The sequence below is a fragment of the Dermacentor albipictus genome, chromosome 1 (assembly GCF_038994185.2).
Source record: "Dermacentor albipictus isolate Rhodes 1998 colony chromosome 1, USDA_Dalb.pri_finalv2, whole genome shotgun sequence".
In the NCBI taxonomy this organism is placed as follows: domain Eukaryota; kingdom Metazoa; phylum Arthropoda; class Arachnida; order Ixodida; family Ixodidae; genus Dermacentor; species Dermacentor albipictus.
The window spans coordinates 268,821,116-268,836,379 of record NC_091821.1 but is presented as its reverse complement, the minus strand read 5'-3'; the positions used below and the strand labels follow the sequence as shown (position 1 = coordinate 268,836,379).

At 41.0% G+C, this 15,264-nt stretch overlaps 1 protein-coding gene across 10 annotated transcripts in view; it reads left to right on the top strand.

Moving 5' to 3' along the window:
- The window catches only part of DIP2 (disco-interacting protein 2), a 349,848-nt gene that overhangs the window by 303,040 nt on the left and 31,544 nt on the right, over positions 1–15,264 (top strand). For all 10 annotated transcript variants that reach the window (XM_070531319.1, XM_065449303.1, XM_065449311.1 and 7 more), the window contains 5 exons: positions 2,686–2,825; positions 5,857–6,018; positions 8,325–8,455; positions 9,369–9,460; positions 12,248–12,324. In XM_070531319.1, the coding sequence (XP_070387420.1) occupies positions 2,686–2,825; positions 5,857–6,018; positions 8,325–8,455; positions 9,369–9,460; positions 12,248–12,324 (602 nt within the window). The remainder of the gene's footprint in view (positions 1–2,685; positions 2,826–5,856; positions 6,019–8,324; positions 8,456–9,368; positions 9,461–12,247; positions 12,325–15,264) is intronic.

Sequence of the window (15,264 nt, the reverse complement as noted above, 5' to 3'; positions counted from 1 at the left end):
TGAGTGGTGTTGAAATTTAGCACACACACCTAGCAATAGCCTCACTGCAGTGTGCATGTTGTGTCTTTTACCAGCTGCAGGTAATGATTGAATGCACTTCGATGACACTTCTGTTGCATGCTCATTGGTGCGTTTCGTGATGTTAGCATGATATAACTGGCCAACAGGCACTGTTCTCGTGTGCTAGTCATTTTTACTTCCTGCACTGTACATGTGGTGGCAGCCTCTGGAAGTTATTTTTGAGGAACTGTGTTTAATGCATTAGCCGCAGAGCCCGCCATTTTTTATTGCTCATTGGAACATAATGCCGGCAGCGTTGTGTACCACTGTGTGCAGCAGGTTTGTGTACGCAAAATTTTTTTGTGTGTACAGTTGAAACCCGCAATAGCGAAATCCTGCAACAATGAAGTTCTTGCGACAATGAAACATTTTCGTATCCCCGGTGAATGCCCATAGCATTCAATGCATTTCATACCTCTCGGCAAAGAAATGTCGCTGTACTGCAATCCCGCATCAGCGAAATTTGCCGGAATGTAACTCTGCATATTACCTACTTGCGTAAGGCTAGCAGGCTCCAAAACGTGCTCAAATGTGATTGTTTTGCACTAAAATTGCTTAAAATACTACCACATTACATTTGCATGGGCGCCACCATTTTTGTTCACAAGAACAACCAAGCACTGAAAGCGATCAGTGCGCTGGAAACATGGCATGGCCACCATCTTGTTTGTTGATCGCCCGTTAGAAGCGGCACGCATGTTGCTACCGACATGTGGTGACAGTTTTTGCATGCAGATCGTAGATTGTTATTTGAAATGCACATTCAGTCTGCGTTTTCCGCAGCTGACGACTCAGTGAGGCCTAGGCCAATTGCGCGAGGTGAAACTAAATGCAAACTGATCACGCATTTCGAACGACAATCACTGATTGCAGCAGTGCACTGCTTAATATGCATCTCGGTTAGAAAAATGCAGCACAAACAAGAAAATCCATGCCCCGCCGACATGGAGTTGTTTATGGCGCTTGAGATGGCGGTCGCAGCATATGGAGTGTCACACATTGGGCCATGATTGAGCGATTGTCCGGGAGTACACATCCCTTGCTTCAAGAACGCTGGTTTTGGTGCCACCCAACAGGCATCACGTGCTGATTTGGTGCTGGATGTAGATTTGCACGAAAGGGCCGTTATCTCGATCATTTGCCTTCAGGTACACGAGATACAATCACTTTTGCACTCGCCACCACACGAGTCGGCGCCTACGGACAAAAGCGTGCGCTGGAGAAATGCTGCTGCATGCGCTGTTGCTCTGCATCTGGTGCTGAATTACGCAAAATCTCGCAAAGGTGATCGCATCTCCAAAAGCAATTGACCGAGAATACTGCGCCATGGCAGTACTGCCACTGCTGGTCGACGCATGCGGCGCACTTCGTACTGTCGGCAATGCGGTTCTATATCCTCGAGCAAAGCTTGCCAAAGTAGGCTAACAGAATTTTGACAGTAAATTTTTGTTCTGCGATGCATTACCTATCTGTGCTGTCTCTTTTCACAACAACGAAATTCTCACGAAAGCAAAATTTTTCACATTCCCTGCCAATTTCGTTATTGCGAGGTTCAACTGTAGTGCTTCATCTAAACAGGTGAGCTTCATGGCCAAATTTCTTGCGCCACATGAGCTCATGTGGCTACACAGTAGCCATATCTTTTATGATCACCTTTGGAGATATCACTCATTGCATGGTGATCGACTATGCTAGTGGTAGCGGATATGATAAAAGGAATGTCACACCTTTGATAAGTGATATTTTCTCCTCATGTAGTTCTCAAGTGCATTGGTAGGCTATGTGATTGCACATAGTTGAGTGACATTTGAGTTTTGGGTTTCTGCACATGCTCAGCATATCATTTTAGTACCGTGTTCCTTTCTCCCAATTCATTGTCCAGCTGGCACTACTCAGTCTACTAAATTATGAAAACCTAATTTTTGTCTGGATTTATTGACTGGATAACTAATCACTTAAGCAAGCTTCAGTTTTCTAAAGCTATTTAAGATTGATTGATTAATATTTCTAGACTGTTTGTCATTTTTCAGTGACTAACGCTAAAAGTTAATATACCCCTTATGTTGACTCAATTTGCTTTTCATTTTGGGCGGGCTATCTCTGGCAGAATTACAGTGTTCCAGAAGAGAATAAAGCCATACCACTAGGGGAAGCTAAACAGAAAAAAAACACAAATTGGAAGTATAATACCCAATTTCTGCCTTGCTGCCCAAGAAGACAAAGGTTACTTTTGAAAATTTTGCATATCCACATACAAAGGGACCTTATTTAATTTCAGTGCAAGTAATTGCCCAAATATTGCACAAACGGTTTGGTGATGCAGAAATTTGTATGTTTTAGTTGACATGTTTTCATGGCATGCCTTAAAATCATATCATGATTCTGGCATGTAAAATCCCAGAATTTCATTTTAATTAAACATGTCTTCAAGTTTTGATGCCACATAAGTTCAGAAATTGCTTTTCTTACCTAGTCTCAGTTAAGCCTTTTCTTAGTGAAACAAATGCATGAATTGAAAAAAAAATGTTGAAAGCACACTCACATGGCTGTTCTTATCTCCACAACCCAGCTGTGCACCACTTTAGAGAGGACCAGCATCAAAGAACTTATTTTTTACACATGCAGGTGTGGTTCCAGTGACAATCAGACCACCACACCCGCAGAACCTGCAGACTACCTTGCCAACTGTTCGAATGATTGTTGATGTCAGCAAGTCTGTGATTGTTCTTTCAACAGCACCTGTCACCAAGCTCCTGCGATCAAAGGTAATAAACGGTACAATGATAGAGTTCACCTGTTGCACACTGCAGCTTTACACATTTTTTGCTGTAAGACAGTGCTTACTATGGCAAGCCATAACTTTACAGCACTAAAATTGCAGCTCTTCATTAGTATCCTGTTTTTTTGTGCCTTCATTACATGCAGATAGTGCATGTCCCAGCCTGAAAGCTTTGACATGAGCTCGTCAGTGTGAAGGATGAACTGGAGAAACAAACATTTGCTTATGTGGTGTATGCAGCTCCGTGCACAACCTGTTTGTAAGCTTACATCAGCAAAAGTGAAAATTGAAAGACAGCTGAAACAACAACAAAAACTCTTGTGTTGTATGCCAGATATATGCTTGGCGGGATTTGCTGGTAGTTGTTTTAGTGCTCACATGGTCTGCATCTTATGATGTGGCATCTTATATTTTGAAATATTTGCTTGAGACCTACTGAAGCAATTTACGTTGACATGGTTAGAGGTTCTGGTGTTACTGAGGCGGACGTAGCACCCATTGTGATGTGTGGGCACGTGTTTTAGCCTACAGTCAGCCTCGGAGATCAGTTGGGTATTTCTTAGAATTTGTTTCATGAATATATCCTTATGCAACATTCTCCTTGTAGTTCTAAGCTGTGTTTTAACAGTAATGAGTAGTTATGAAACATACACAATGATGGTAACAGCATGAGTACTTTGCTGCTCTGGAATAAGTTCTATTGTTGGCTTTGACAAGCGTTCAAATTGTTATCTGCAGATATATTGCATGAATACCTCATTCATTGGGCGCAATTTTTTGTTACAAACAAAATAGTTGCAGTTAGTATTACAGTTGAACCCACTTATAACAATACCGGTTTTAACAATATATCGAATATAGCAATCAGCAGCCGATGCACCATCAACTTTTGTATGTGGTCTATGATAAAATAAACCACTTACTACAATGCTCCTGTGCCACATTTTTGGCTATAACAATTAAATATGGCTACTGGGTGTGCACGCCGAAAGGAAAAAGAATGCAAAATCTTCATGGAAAAAAAAAACAATTGCGAGCCACTTCAGTACTCGCCTTTGTGTCGCATCACTGGCCTTGTGCACCCCACTCCCGTCTCCCTTCCACCCTCTTGCCATTGCTGGAGGGTGGAAAGGAGATGGAAAGGGTGACGAAGGCATGCCGTGCGGGGTGCGTGACAGAAAGGCAGGTGTGGTGAAGCAGCCAGTGCTTTTTTTTCTTCTCCTGGATTTCGCGTTCCTTTTCCTTTCACCAAAGACACTCAGTAGCCAGATTCAGTTGGTATAGCCAGTAATGTGGCATGGGAACATTATAGAAAGTGATTTATTTTACCATAGAAAACACACAAAAGTTCACAGCACTAGGCCTGCTCATTGTTACATTCGATTATGTTACAACCATTATGCTATAAGTGGGTTCAACTGTACTTATCTCTGTCTAATTGAAGTGTATGGATGTTTGTCTCCTCTGCTTTTTTCATGCAAACCAGTCAACCAATTATCGGTTATAACAAGTGGATTTTCTTGGCACTTGAATGTTGTCATAAGTGGGTTCATCTGCAACAGCATATTATACAGTGTGAATAAAACTTGTCCACGAGTGGTCAAGCAGCTGCCTGTGAACAGCGCTAGTGTTGAAGCAGCTGCATAGCGGTAGTCATTGGGTTATAGATCTAAATGTGTTTGTTCTGTAAAGCATGGACTGAGCATGTGACATGATCGTGCGTGGTCTTAGTGCTGTGTTAGCCAGGGCTCATTTCTTTTTCTTTTTAAAATTTATTTTTATTTTTCCCTTTTTTTTCCTTCTTGTGAAACATGGCAATCAAATCAGCCGATTGGCTACTCTATACAAGCGTTTTTCAACACTGTACAAACCACAAGGGGATGAAATAAAATTTATTTCTGGGGTTTTATGTGCCAGAACTGCGATCTGATTATGCATGCCATAGTGTGGGCATGCAGTTATGTACCTAAGGGGTTCAAAAATTATTTTTCTGTTAGGTCTTGTTCAGCCCGTCTGCAGCACACTCGCCCGTTTTGTGGAAATTGTGTCTGCACAAATAGCAGTCGTATTATTTTTATTTGATCCCTATTGGATATTACTGCTTTGCAGGGTAAGCAAGCATGCTGGAGCATAAGGTTGGTTTACAAATTGTAGCGATTGTTGTATTGAGCCTGCTATTGGCCTCATAATGGAGGCTTAACATAAGAATAGCTGAGTAGACTTGAAATGCATGAGAATCATGCTGGTGGCAGATGCAGATATCCTAATTTGGTGCTTACAGATATTTTGGGGTTGAATTCAGTTGGCAATACCAACCGATCAGCTAATGACATTTCTTCTAATCCAGTCCAATCCAATTTTTAATCGACAGATGCCACTGCTCTTCGAGAGGAAAACAAGGCATCTAAGATAGTTCACAATAAACACATTGCTGCTGGTGATGCATGTCACATGTTTGCGTAGTTGAAAGAAATTTCCACCTACTATGTTACTGCTGCATTCAAAGGCTACACAGTAGTTTTCCAATGACCTTGTATGAACTGACATCGCATAACTTTTTCGGAGAATGAGCTAAAACACCTTCGTATCGTTATGCAGCATGTTGCAGCAACGCGTTCAAGCAGTGCCACATTGACTCGCGCAATGCAGAGAGGAGGAAAAGCTGGTGACACGCTGGTTGCCATACTTTTCTCCTCGCTCGATAAAAGGTCTATAACCCTCAGTTCCTCCCTGAGCTCGCGCGAATTTCATATCTTCAGTGACCTTGAATGCATGCCATGCACATCCTTAGACATGCTGTGAGACGTGAATAGGCCAGAAACATTTGTGGGTAGAGAGCACAAGCACAACAGAAGCTTAGAGTTTCAGCAGCAGTACACTGGCTCAATGTATGATGAAAATTATGAAATAAACAGCTCACCTGCAAAAGCAAGTGCTAAGTTTAAATGATGCTTTAGATTATGTTTAGTGCCAGCAGTGCTTGCATCCTTTTTTAAAATTATTTCTCTCCCTTTCAGGAAGCGAGCAATGTAGTGGATGTCAAGTCCTGGCGAATGATTCTGGAGACTGATGACTTACCCAAAAAGAAGCTTAGTAGCATTTATCGAGCCCCAACACCGGAGATGATTGCTTATCTGGATTTCAGTGTCAGTACTACTGGCATGCTTGCTGGAATAAAGGTAAGTCATACCTTTGTGCTTCATGAGAAGCATCCTGAAGCTGTCAAATAAGTTGCTTCAGCCAACCTTCATTCAGTGGGTCAAAAAATGATTTGCATACTTTGGCACTTTACCTTGAGATGCAGTAATAATAAACCTGCACAATGGTTTATATGAAGTTTTTCAAATTAACTTTCTTTTTTTTAAATCTTATTGAAATGTGTGGTAGTTCTAACAGAATTGCACGTGTTTACACCAAATTATTGAAAGCATGTTCACTGTGAACACCACTTAATATGAAAGGTAAACCTACAAGCCATGGGACTGCATGGATAAGCAGAAATGGTGATGCTCTCTTTTCTCTCGTTTAAGCTATGACAAAAGGTATGCAAGTGTTAAAACAGCTGCGTTACAATAGCTTCTTCGGCTTAACTACCTATGACAAGCTCATAACTAGATAGACAGTTAAAATTTGGAGAGGACCCTCTTCAGCTTCAAGATTGAAGTCAGCAGGAATTTTGCCTGTCCATGGGGAAACAAAAGTCGGCCCTTTGTGTTCCACAAGTGTACGATTAGTGCAACCAAAACTCTCACTTTTTCAGTTTCTTTGGTGTGTTTTAAATGAGATGAAACAAGCATTATCTACTTCACTTTTTTCATTACAGAATGTTTCAGGCACATTTGTGCATGTCAGGAATATTAATGTTACTCCATGTGGATGCATTCGAAGCAGTTCGAGGCTTCATCTTGTTCAGTTCAGTGATACACTCTGCACTTCTTTAAAGAGGAAAGAGGCGTTTAGAAACTTTTTTTTATTTTTTTACTAAATTTAATAAAAATTGTCACCCAGATGGAGTTTGTCATGCTGATTTCAAAAATTTAATTACATTTTAAGTTAACTGAGTGGTTCTAGATACAATTAAAATTAATCACCCATTGTTTATCATAACAACTGTAAGAAAAGTATCAGCCAGAATGTTTATAAGACATACGACTGGATACTGCAAAGTGCGAGCAAAATAACTGTAGGACAACTTTTTTTATATTGCAGCTATTACCAATTTTACAGCAGCTTGAAGTTCAATCTCCATACATGGCAATCATGTGGTCCAATGAGTAGCCAATTTTAAAATTTACAAAAGCGAAATTAAAAAATCTGCTCCTAGCATTGTGTAGTATACACACATGTAGCTACATGCTACTGTTAAAATTATGGTTCTGTGTGCCCTGAAGACCAAGATAGCGCTTCGGCAACTTTAAAAAGCGCCAAAAATGAGGAGTCGGCATCGCTGTCAGCGTGGGAAACCTCATTGGCACGCATGGCGTGTGTGCAGCGGCCGCAGAATGATGCAGACGACGCCATTCTAGCCAATGGCGTAGCTAGATGAGGGTCACGTGCCTTTGTCGACCAATTACAGCACACAAAGGGTCTTCTTTTTAAGGCAGAATTTCTTCACTGCCAATGTGTGGACGTAGCCTGTGGTGGTGGGAAAATGAAGATGTGGGACTGCTCTTTCAAACAATATATGGGTCGGCACGACCATACGACTGCAGGGGCCGTCACACACTGTGGAAGAAGCTCTTTTTTACGGAAACTTTGGCTCATATTTAGCCGACACTGGTGTCAAAAATTTATATTACGGCTAAATATTGATTTAGAATATTTTGAAATATTTTGAACCACCTAGAATTCTTCAATGTGCACCCAAAGCCCAGTAAAATTTCTTTATTTTACCCTTCATTGTAATGCAGCCACTGCGGCTGGAAATCAAACAATGGCTTTGTGCTCAGCAAAATTGCATAGCCACTGAGCCACCATAAACAGGTCCATTGCCGTCAGCAGAGACTTCAAGTGGCTGGAAAAAAATTACTTGTTTTACAGCTTTATTCTTTTGCCATTAGAATTGTGTGTACTGTCCACTGTGGATACATTGACCAGTCACTGCACGTGCATTGATATTGTCCTTGTCAAGAACATTTCCACAATGTTATAGTGCCTCCTCACTTTCTCCACTTACTTATCAGATCATAATGTCCTTCGTCCTTCTCAATTGAAACCACTGGAATCGGAAAAAGTTTTTCGAGTGTGTTGTTGTGAGCGCAGCCATGAAAAACATTACATTTCCTTTGCATAAGGATGGTTCAGCTATTTCTGTCATTTCTTTGCACATGGTGGCAAAAAAGTGTGCGTGTCTGTTGCTTTGATGCAGAGGATTGCCTCTGTCTTGAAAGCTTTGCTAAAAGAAAAAGGAAGCTGCTATTTTTTTTTTTCAAGTGCACAGTGGTTGGCTGAGACTGTTGACCCAACTCTCCTTGTTTTATTTCAGATGTCACATGCAGCTGCAACGTCACTCTGCCGGAGCATGAAGCTAGCCTGTGAGCTGTACCCCTCCCGGCACATTGCCCTGTGTCTCGACCCGTATTGTGGCCTTGGGTTTGTTCTTTGGTGCCTAAACAGGTGAGTCTGGTCGACTTCTGCCCTGTATGGTTGAGCGTCTTTGCTTTTTTATATGGCATTTTTCTTTACCAGCATAAAAGTGGAATTTTGAATAACGCCCATTTGGCACATGACATTCTCGACATAGCATTGGCTCTTATTGTGCCTTCTTGCACCTTTCATAAACTTCGTTTTTGTGCATATAAATTAAGGATACTTGCTGCATTCAGCTTTTTAAGTGTTTCATACGCCAAAGCAATAAGGAGCAGTTTTGACTACAGCTCGAAGTTTACCACAGTTCTTTACACTGTAACCGTTGAGTCATTGTTCTAGGTATTTGAAAGTTGTATAACGCAGGTAATGGCAGTATCACAACTGTTATTTCATTGCTTTTAATAAGTGTATTTTGTAGAAAGGAACAAAAGTGTACCAGACATGTAAATGTATTTGCCAACCTATTAGGAAGGCACTTAGTTCATGTAGATTGCTAAGATGGCCCTTCAGAAATAGAACAGTGACTTAGAAAGAGATATTAAAGTGTAGATTGCTAAGATGGCCCTTCAGAAATAGAACAGTGACTTAGAAAGAGATATTAAAGTGAAATACAGGGTGGAACACCACCTCCAAATTCCCCAAAACAGTTTCTGTGATGTAGTAGTTTGTGACATCTTGCCAAAGCTATTTGATTATTTAAGAGAATATTAATTGGAATTTTAGCCTGTAACTTTTTTTTTTTAGTTTTCCTTTCCTGAACAGAAAGGGCCACATCAGTGAGAATATCTGTGGTGTTGTGCAATGACATGATCAGCACTGTTATTTAATGATCGTTTTGAAATATAATTGAATGGCATTGTAAATCTAAGAAATGCTCATTATCTGCTGTTCACGTAATGTATCCTTGCTCTTCACTGATGCATTGCTTGTTTCGTTCTAGTGTTTATTCAGGCCATCATTCCATTTTGATCCCACCTTCTGAGGTGGAAGTAAATCCTGCAATCTGGCTGACAACGGTGAGCCAGTACAAAGGTGAGATTTGTGTACATACCTATGACCTTGATGCAGAAGAATTATGTGTTACAAATCTCTTCCCAAATTAAAGGGACACTAAAATTAAATGTTAAAATAGATTCATAGATTACGCTCCTTGAATACTCCATAGCTGACATTGCAGGGTTGGTATGTGGGGGGTGGGCAGAAAAGGGCAGAAAAGCAAAAGACACATTTTGATGCTGTAGATTATGGAAACATCTGGCTGAAGCTGGTTAATTGTTTATTTGCAAGACAGAATTACATCATGTCGAAAATAAGTGAAAACCCAACATGCAAACTTTTGTGAACTTTGTGTTTTTCTTGTACTTGACACAAGGATTTTGCCTCAGCATTGTGGTCCTGTTGCACCTTATGTTATGCTTCAAGAGCTAGCCATGTGCACAGAGCTGCATACGAAAATTTCTAGAGGGGAATCTGCTGATCTACCATGTAAATCATGGGTAGCTCATGTATTCTTCTGCAAGTTGGCAACAAATCATTCAGGGAGTACACTGCTGCCTTTCTTTTGTATTGTTATGTGCGGCGATAGTATGTTGCGTGCGAAGCCTCACATTTTTTTAGAACAGTTAAGTGTTTTACATTCACAATTCATTTAATTATATTATTTCTAATGGAAGTTTGGAGTATTCCTGAGACTAAATTTTATATTGCATTTGGTATCACTTGCCTCTTCATTCCCTCCCATTAAGTCTCGGTGTACACATTTGTGCACGCGGTTTGTTTTTGTGGGCATGTACAGCAGCGACAAGAAAAAAACCGGGAACATGGAGCTGTAGGTCAATTGAACCATCTGCTTACCCAGTATAACTCCTGTTCACTACAAACTGCACAGTATTGCTACATACAGTCACCTTACTAAAGGTACTACCCTGTTTGACAAAATGTTCAATGCACCTTGTCCTGTTAGCGATAGTGAAGGAACAGTCTTTAAAGAGAATGTCTTTCTTAGCAAGATACCCTCACTTTTCCGCGTAGGTATGCGTGTTTCTAGCCTCTTTGTGGACTGATCACGGAGATGGCGCAGTCTAAATATGTCGACCGATCTTGAAGGTAGTGCAGTCTAAAGCTGTTCCCATGGGTATGTGTAGTCTAAAAATGTGGGTTTGTCTCAAAGCTATTGCAGTCTAAAAATGTAGGCCGATCTCGAAGATAGTGCAGTAAAAAAAATTTAAGCAATCTGATGTTCCTCCTACTCCCCTCACCCAGGGGGTGATGTGATAGAGTGCCATGCGCAGTGTCTCCGCCCCATTCTCATCCCCAACTCACATTGACGTCAAGTAGAGGTGGAACCAACTTCCAGCATTTTTTTTTTCCTTGTCATGCCTGCAGCTAGTGATCACCTTGTGCACCTGATTTAAGACAGTGACACAAACCTTTTTATGAAAAAATGCCTCATGAATGACTGTACACTAAGTTGAAATTTAATTACTTTGTAATTATGAGGACTCACTAGAAAATGCACAATGGATCATCCTGCCTTCGTGATTTGCTTTCAGTGGAGTCTGCAGCACCTTGAAATAAAATTATGTATCTTGGGCAAATTTGTTGACAGTGCATTATAAACCATGGCATGGTAGAGTTAAAAGATAAACAAAGCTAATTATTGTCATTCAACAAATTTTTGATTAAATATGAGTAATGAAAACATTAAGATCAGTATTCACAGAGTTGTTCGAAGCTACAAGGACAAAATTTGAACATTTTCGTGCACTGTGCACCATTCCTATGCTGGCTCAACTTCCCTACTGGCAGTGCACACAGACACACTAGCACCATATTTCCCTCGAGTATTCTTAATGTGAAATTCTTTGGTCATATAAACATAGCATAATGATGGCCTAGTGGTAGAGCATCCACCTTGTATGCAGGATGTACTAGGTTCAAATCCCAGTGCCACCGGAAACCCACCAACTTCTCTAATTTAATGCGTAGAAATGTCCCCCGGCCTGGAGCTCGGCTATTTGGGAGGTTGCATCTTGAAAAGGGGCCCTATATAGATTACATGCGTGGTCTCTGGGTGCCCCTTGTTCAACCACAGGTGGCCTTGCTGAAGAGCATCTGCCATGGCTGTAAGAGGCAGATTAGAGCTACCACCGAGTACCTACTAGTAGAATATGCAAGAGCACGCTCCCAGCCAGATGCTCGGCCATTGTATGACCCCATTGCTTGGAAAAGAGTGTTTGTCCCCAATTTGTATGGATTCGTATTCCTCATCAATCTGGCCAGCATGCTGCAAGCATTGAGCCTTCACACACCACTGTATACACAGACATGCTTCTGTGTTCAGCTCAAGTTTTGATGCATTCCTAGTGCGTTTGGTTTTGTCACTGCAAGACACTACCACTCATTCCTGTGCTGTTCCAGAAGGGTTTATTGGCCAAATTTGGTATGGCAAATCTACGTACAATGCTGAGGTCAGCAGAAAAGCTTTTAACAAGTTAAAGAGGACCGTGTCATGTCCTTGTCATGTGGAGGATGTCACACTGGAAACCTGCCTGAATTCTTTTATAAACGTTGTTTAACACAATAATTGTTCATACTATTTGATCACATATGATAAAAAAAAAGCCATACAGTGCTCACAGAATTTTTCAATACCATCATACATAATTCCTTTTTCATCTGCTAATAGAATTGGTAGGTAATGGCTGGCGCATATTGTGGTTCTTTCCCTATAACATGCTTTCAACTTTTTCTAGTTTATTTCTCTCATTGTTCTCTTAACAGTGACTGCAGAGTATGACCAAGGTTTATTGTTTTCAGTGCGAGACACCTTTTGCTCCTATGGAGTGATGGAGCTATGCACGAAAGGACTCGGGTCGTCAATTACTCAGTTGAAGGTAGGCCATCTATCAAGTCAACTTTGTAAAGTGTATTGTGGTTGCCTTTGCTGACAGTCAAAACTGTCAAAAACATGCCTAACGAACTGAACAAGTTTGTAATATGTTTTTTTTTTTTTGGCACTTACAAGCTTCTTTTGTTTCTTGCAAAAGATGTTGTAAGTGATGGTGCTTCTGACAAATGATGTCATTTTCTGTATTTCGAGTAGTTAGTCTTGCAGGTGCGCATTGGTGACAGTACTGAACCTGCCTTATTTTTGCAGAGGAATGGCTGAAGTTACATAAGGGCATCTGTCATAAATTGGGGATAAGACAATGGGACTGGGAACCTCACTAGTGCTAAAAAGGCAGGGACAGACATGGAAACGATAATGCACGATGCTAACTTCCAGTTGTTTATTTCTGAAAGGCACATGTCTTTTTATGGACTTTCTACATATCTCCACAAAGGTGTGACATCATGTAAATGACAGCACACGTATGACAGACCAACTAGCCCAAAACAATGCCTTTGACAATGGGACTGCATTATAGTGAACAGAGTATGAAACAATATGACACTGTGCTTAAGCTGCTGGAGTTTATTTGCAATTAGCCAAATGTAGAATTGTGACAACTTGATAATATGAGCCAATGTAAACACATTGATTATTTTCATCCGCTTCTGTTGTTCACCTCAGTCTAGCTAATCCTGGTGATAGCAGTAGAACGGCAGCTTCCAAGTCGATGAAAGCAGTCTAGTATGGTTGAGATAAGGCTGGAACCAAAGTACAGTGATTCCACTATTTTTGCCTAAGTACACTAGAATGTGCTGGATGGGATTTGCTTAACCATCCTGATAAAAACTAATACTACACCAGGCTGCTCCAAAATTGTCGTCTCTGAGGTTAAGGGATGTAAATGTTAATGAATCCTTTGCCAAATCTAGCTGGCATCAAAAGATGTAACTGTGCCTCTACAAGAAATGTAGAACACCTAGTGGCTCTTCTACATCACCAAAAAGAGAAGCCTTGTGAAGAAGCACAGGGACCCAGGGGCTAACTGGGTCATTACTTTCCTTCGCAATTAAGTCAGACTGCAAATTAATGAACTTCAATTCAATTAAACTTTTACAAAATCTACGCCCATCACAGGACCCACACGAAAGCAGTGTTTGAAAGCCTTAGATGTGCCACTTTCTGGGCCAGCACCTTGTTGGCACCTGCGTTCATGCCAGGAACATAAAGCTTGAACTGGTGTGAGCTTCAGTGTGTGGATAGTGACAATTGGTTCTAGCAGTGCTTGTCTGATTGGCTTAGACCTACCGTTGTTAATGGCTATAGCACAGTAGACTGTTCTGCCATGAATTCGACCTTGGTTACTGTATTTACTTGCATAATGATTGCACTCTTCTGTAAAACAAATTGATGCAAATTCAGGGGTGCGATTATTACACTGGTTAAATTTCCTGCGAAAAGAAAACATTTTTTTTACATCCCGCTTTGCTGCGGGATGACAACAGGTCAACAAATAGGTGGCTGCTGCTGTAACAGTGTGGCACACCAAAAAAAAAATAGCGGCTGGCGGAGCAAGCCGAACGCAAATTTTTTTTCTTCTTGTGAGTATATTACGTGCATTAAAACAGTTTCTTCTGTATCAGTAATGGATAATATCATTACTATCGCCAAGTTTGCGGCAATAACATAGCCATGACCATTTTGAGGGGACAGAAACAGAGATGGGCGCGCTTGGCTACCAGTGACAGAAACACATGGCGGGCACGCTGCAGAAACTGCGGCATTTATCTTCACTACTATCTTAATACAGCATGCTTCCGCTTGGGTGGGCGAATATCTTAGCTGTGTTACAAGCGTCGGCGTATGAATAGGGTAGACTTCTAACATATCAGTGTAAACGTGGCTACTATAGTTGCCGCTCGCATTTTGTTGCGTGCCCACAAGTGCAGACGAGAATCGAAAAGCGCCTTTTTTGTTTTTGACCACGACCATTATAAAGCCTACAAATAATAAAGCCAAGTCAAGTTTGGTTGTAGCTTTTTCTTCATGTAAGTGCAGAAAGTGATGAAGGGAATGAAATGGGGCATCTGCTTAAGAATGTTCGGTGCGTGCAGAGCGCTTGGTATGTCTTGAAGAGTCATTCGCGTAGCATTCAACAACATTTGACTGATGGTAAGTGCAATCATCATTAGTTAGACTTGGCGCACAACATATCGCTGTGTGATCATTACATGGGAAAGGAAAAAAAATCGAGTTTTGACGACCAAATTCAGGGGTGCGATGATTACACGTGTGCAATCATTATATGGTAATTCAAATGCACTGGAAAGTCCCATTGAGAAACCACACATTGCTATTGAAGGAAAGCTTGTTTATTTTTAATGCAAAATCATGTCGCTGCGGTTAATTAGCCTCCCACTGGCGCCCTCTCATATGTGCAGCGGTTACTTAAAACTTGAGAACACAAGAAATTCAGCAGGTGGAACTATTGGCTCCCAAGGCGACAATAGTGACGGAAACAACCTGTCCTGCAGTGATGAGACTTACATGGCATGTCCTCTGAAATAACTGTTTTGATGATTTTGTCAGTGCTGACGATAGCTTTTAAGGCCTGTGGGCCACTAACCAACAATGACATGGATAGTTATTGTAATACTATATTGAAGTAGTCCATTGACGATGACATAGTTCAAGCAGTAAAAATTTGAATGAGATCATCGTTACATAATTCGACCAAAACTTGCAGTCCCGCAAGGGTCAAATCAATGGGAGACGACTGTATTGTGCTGCTGAGTATGAACTCGTTTGATTGGTGGCTGTGGAGGCCAAAATTAATACGGAGCCCCCTAGACTTCAGTGTCTCTCATGGCAGACTCTGGCTTTTTGATGTGAAATCTTTTTTTTTATTTTCATTTTTCCTGCTTGATCTATGCAACCAATGAGT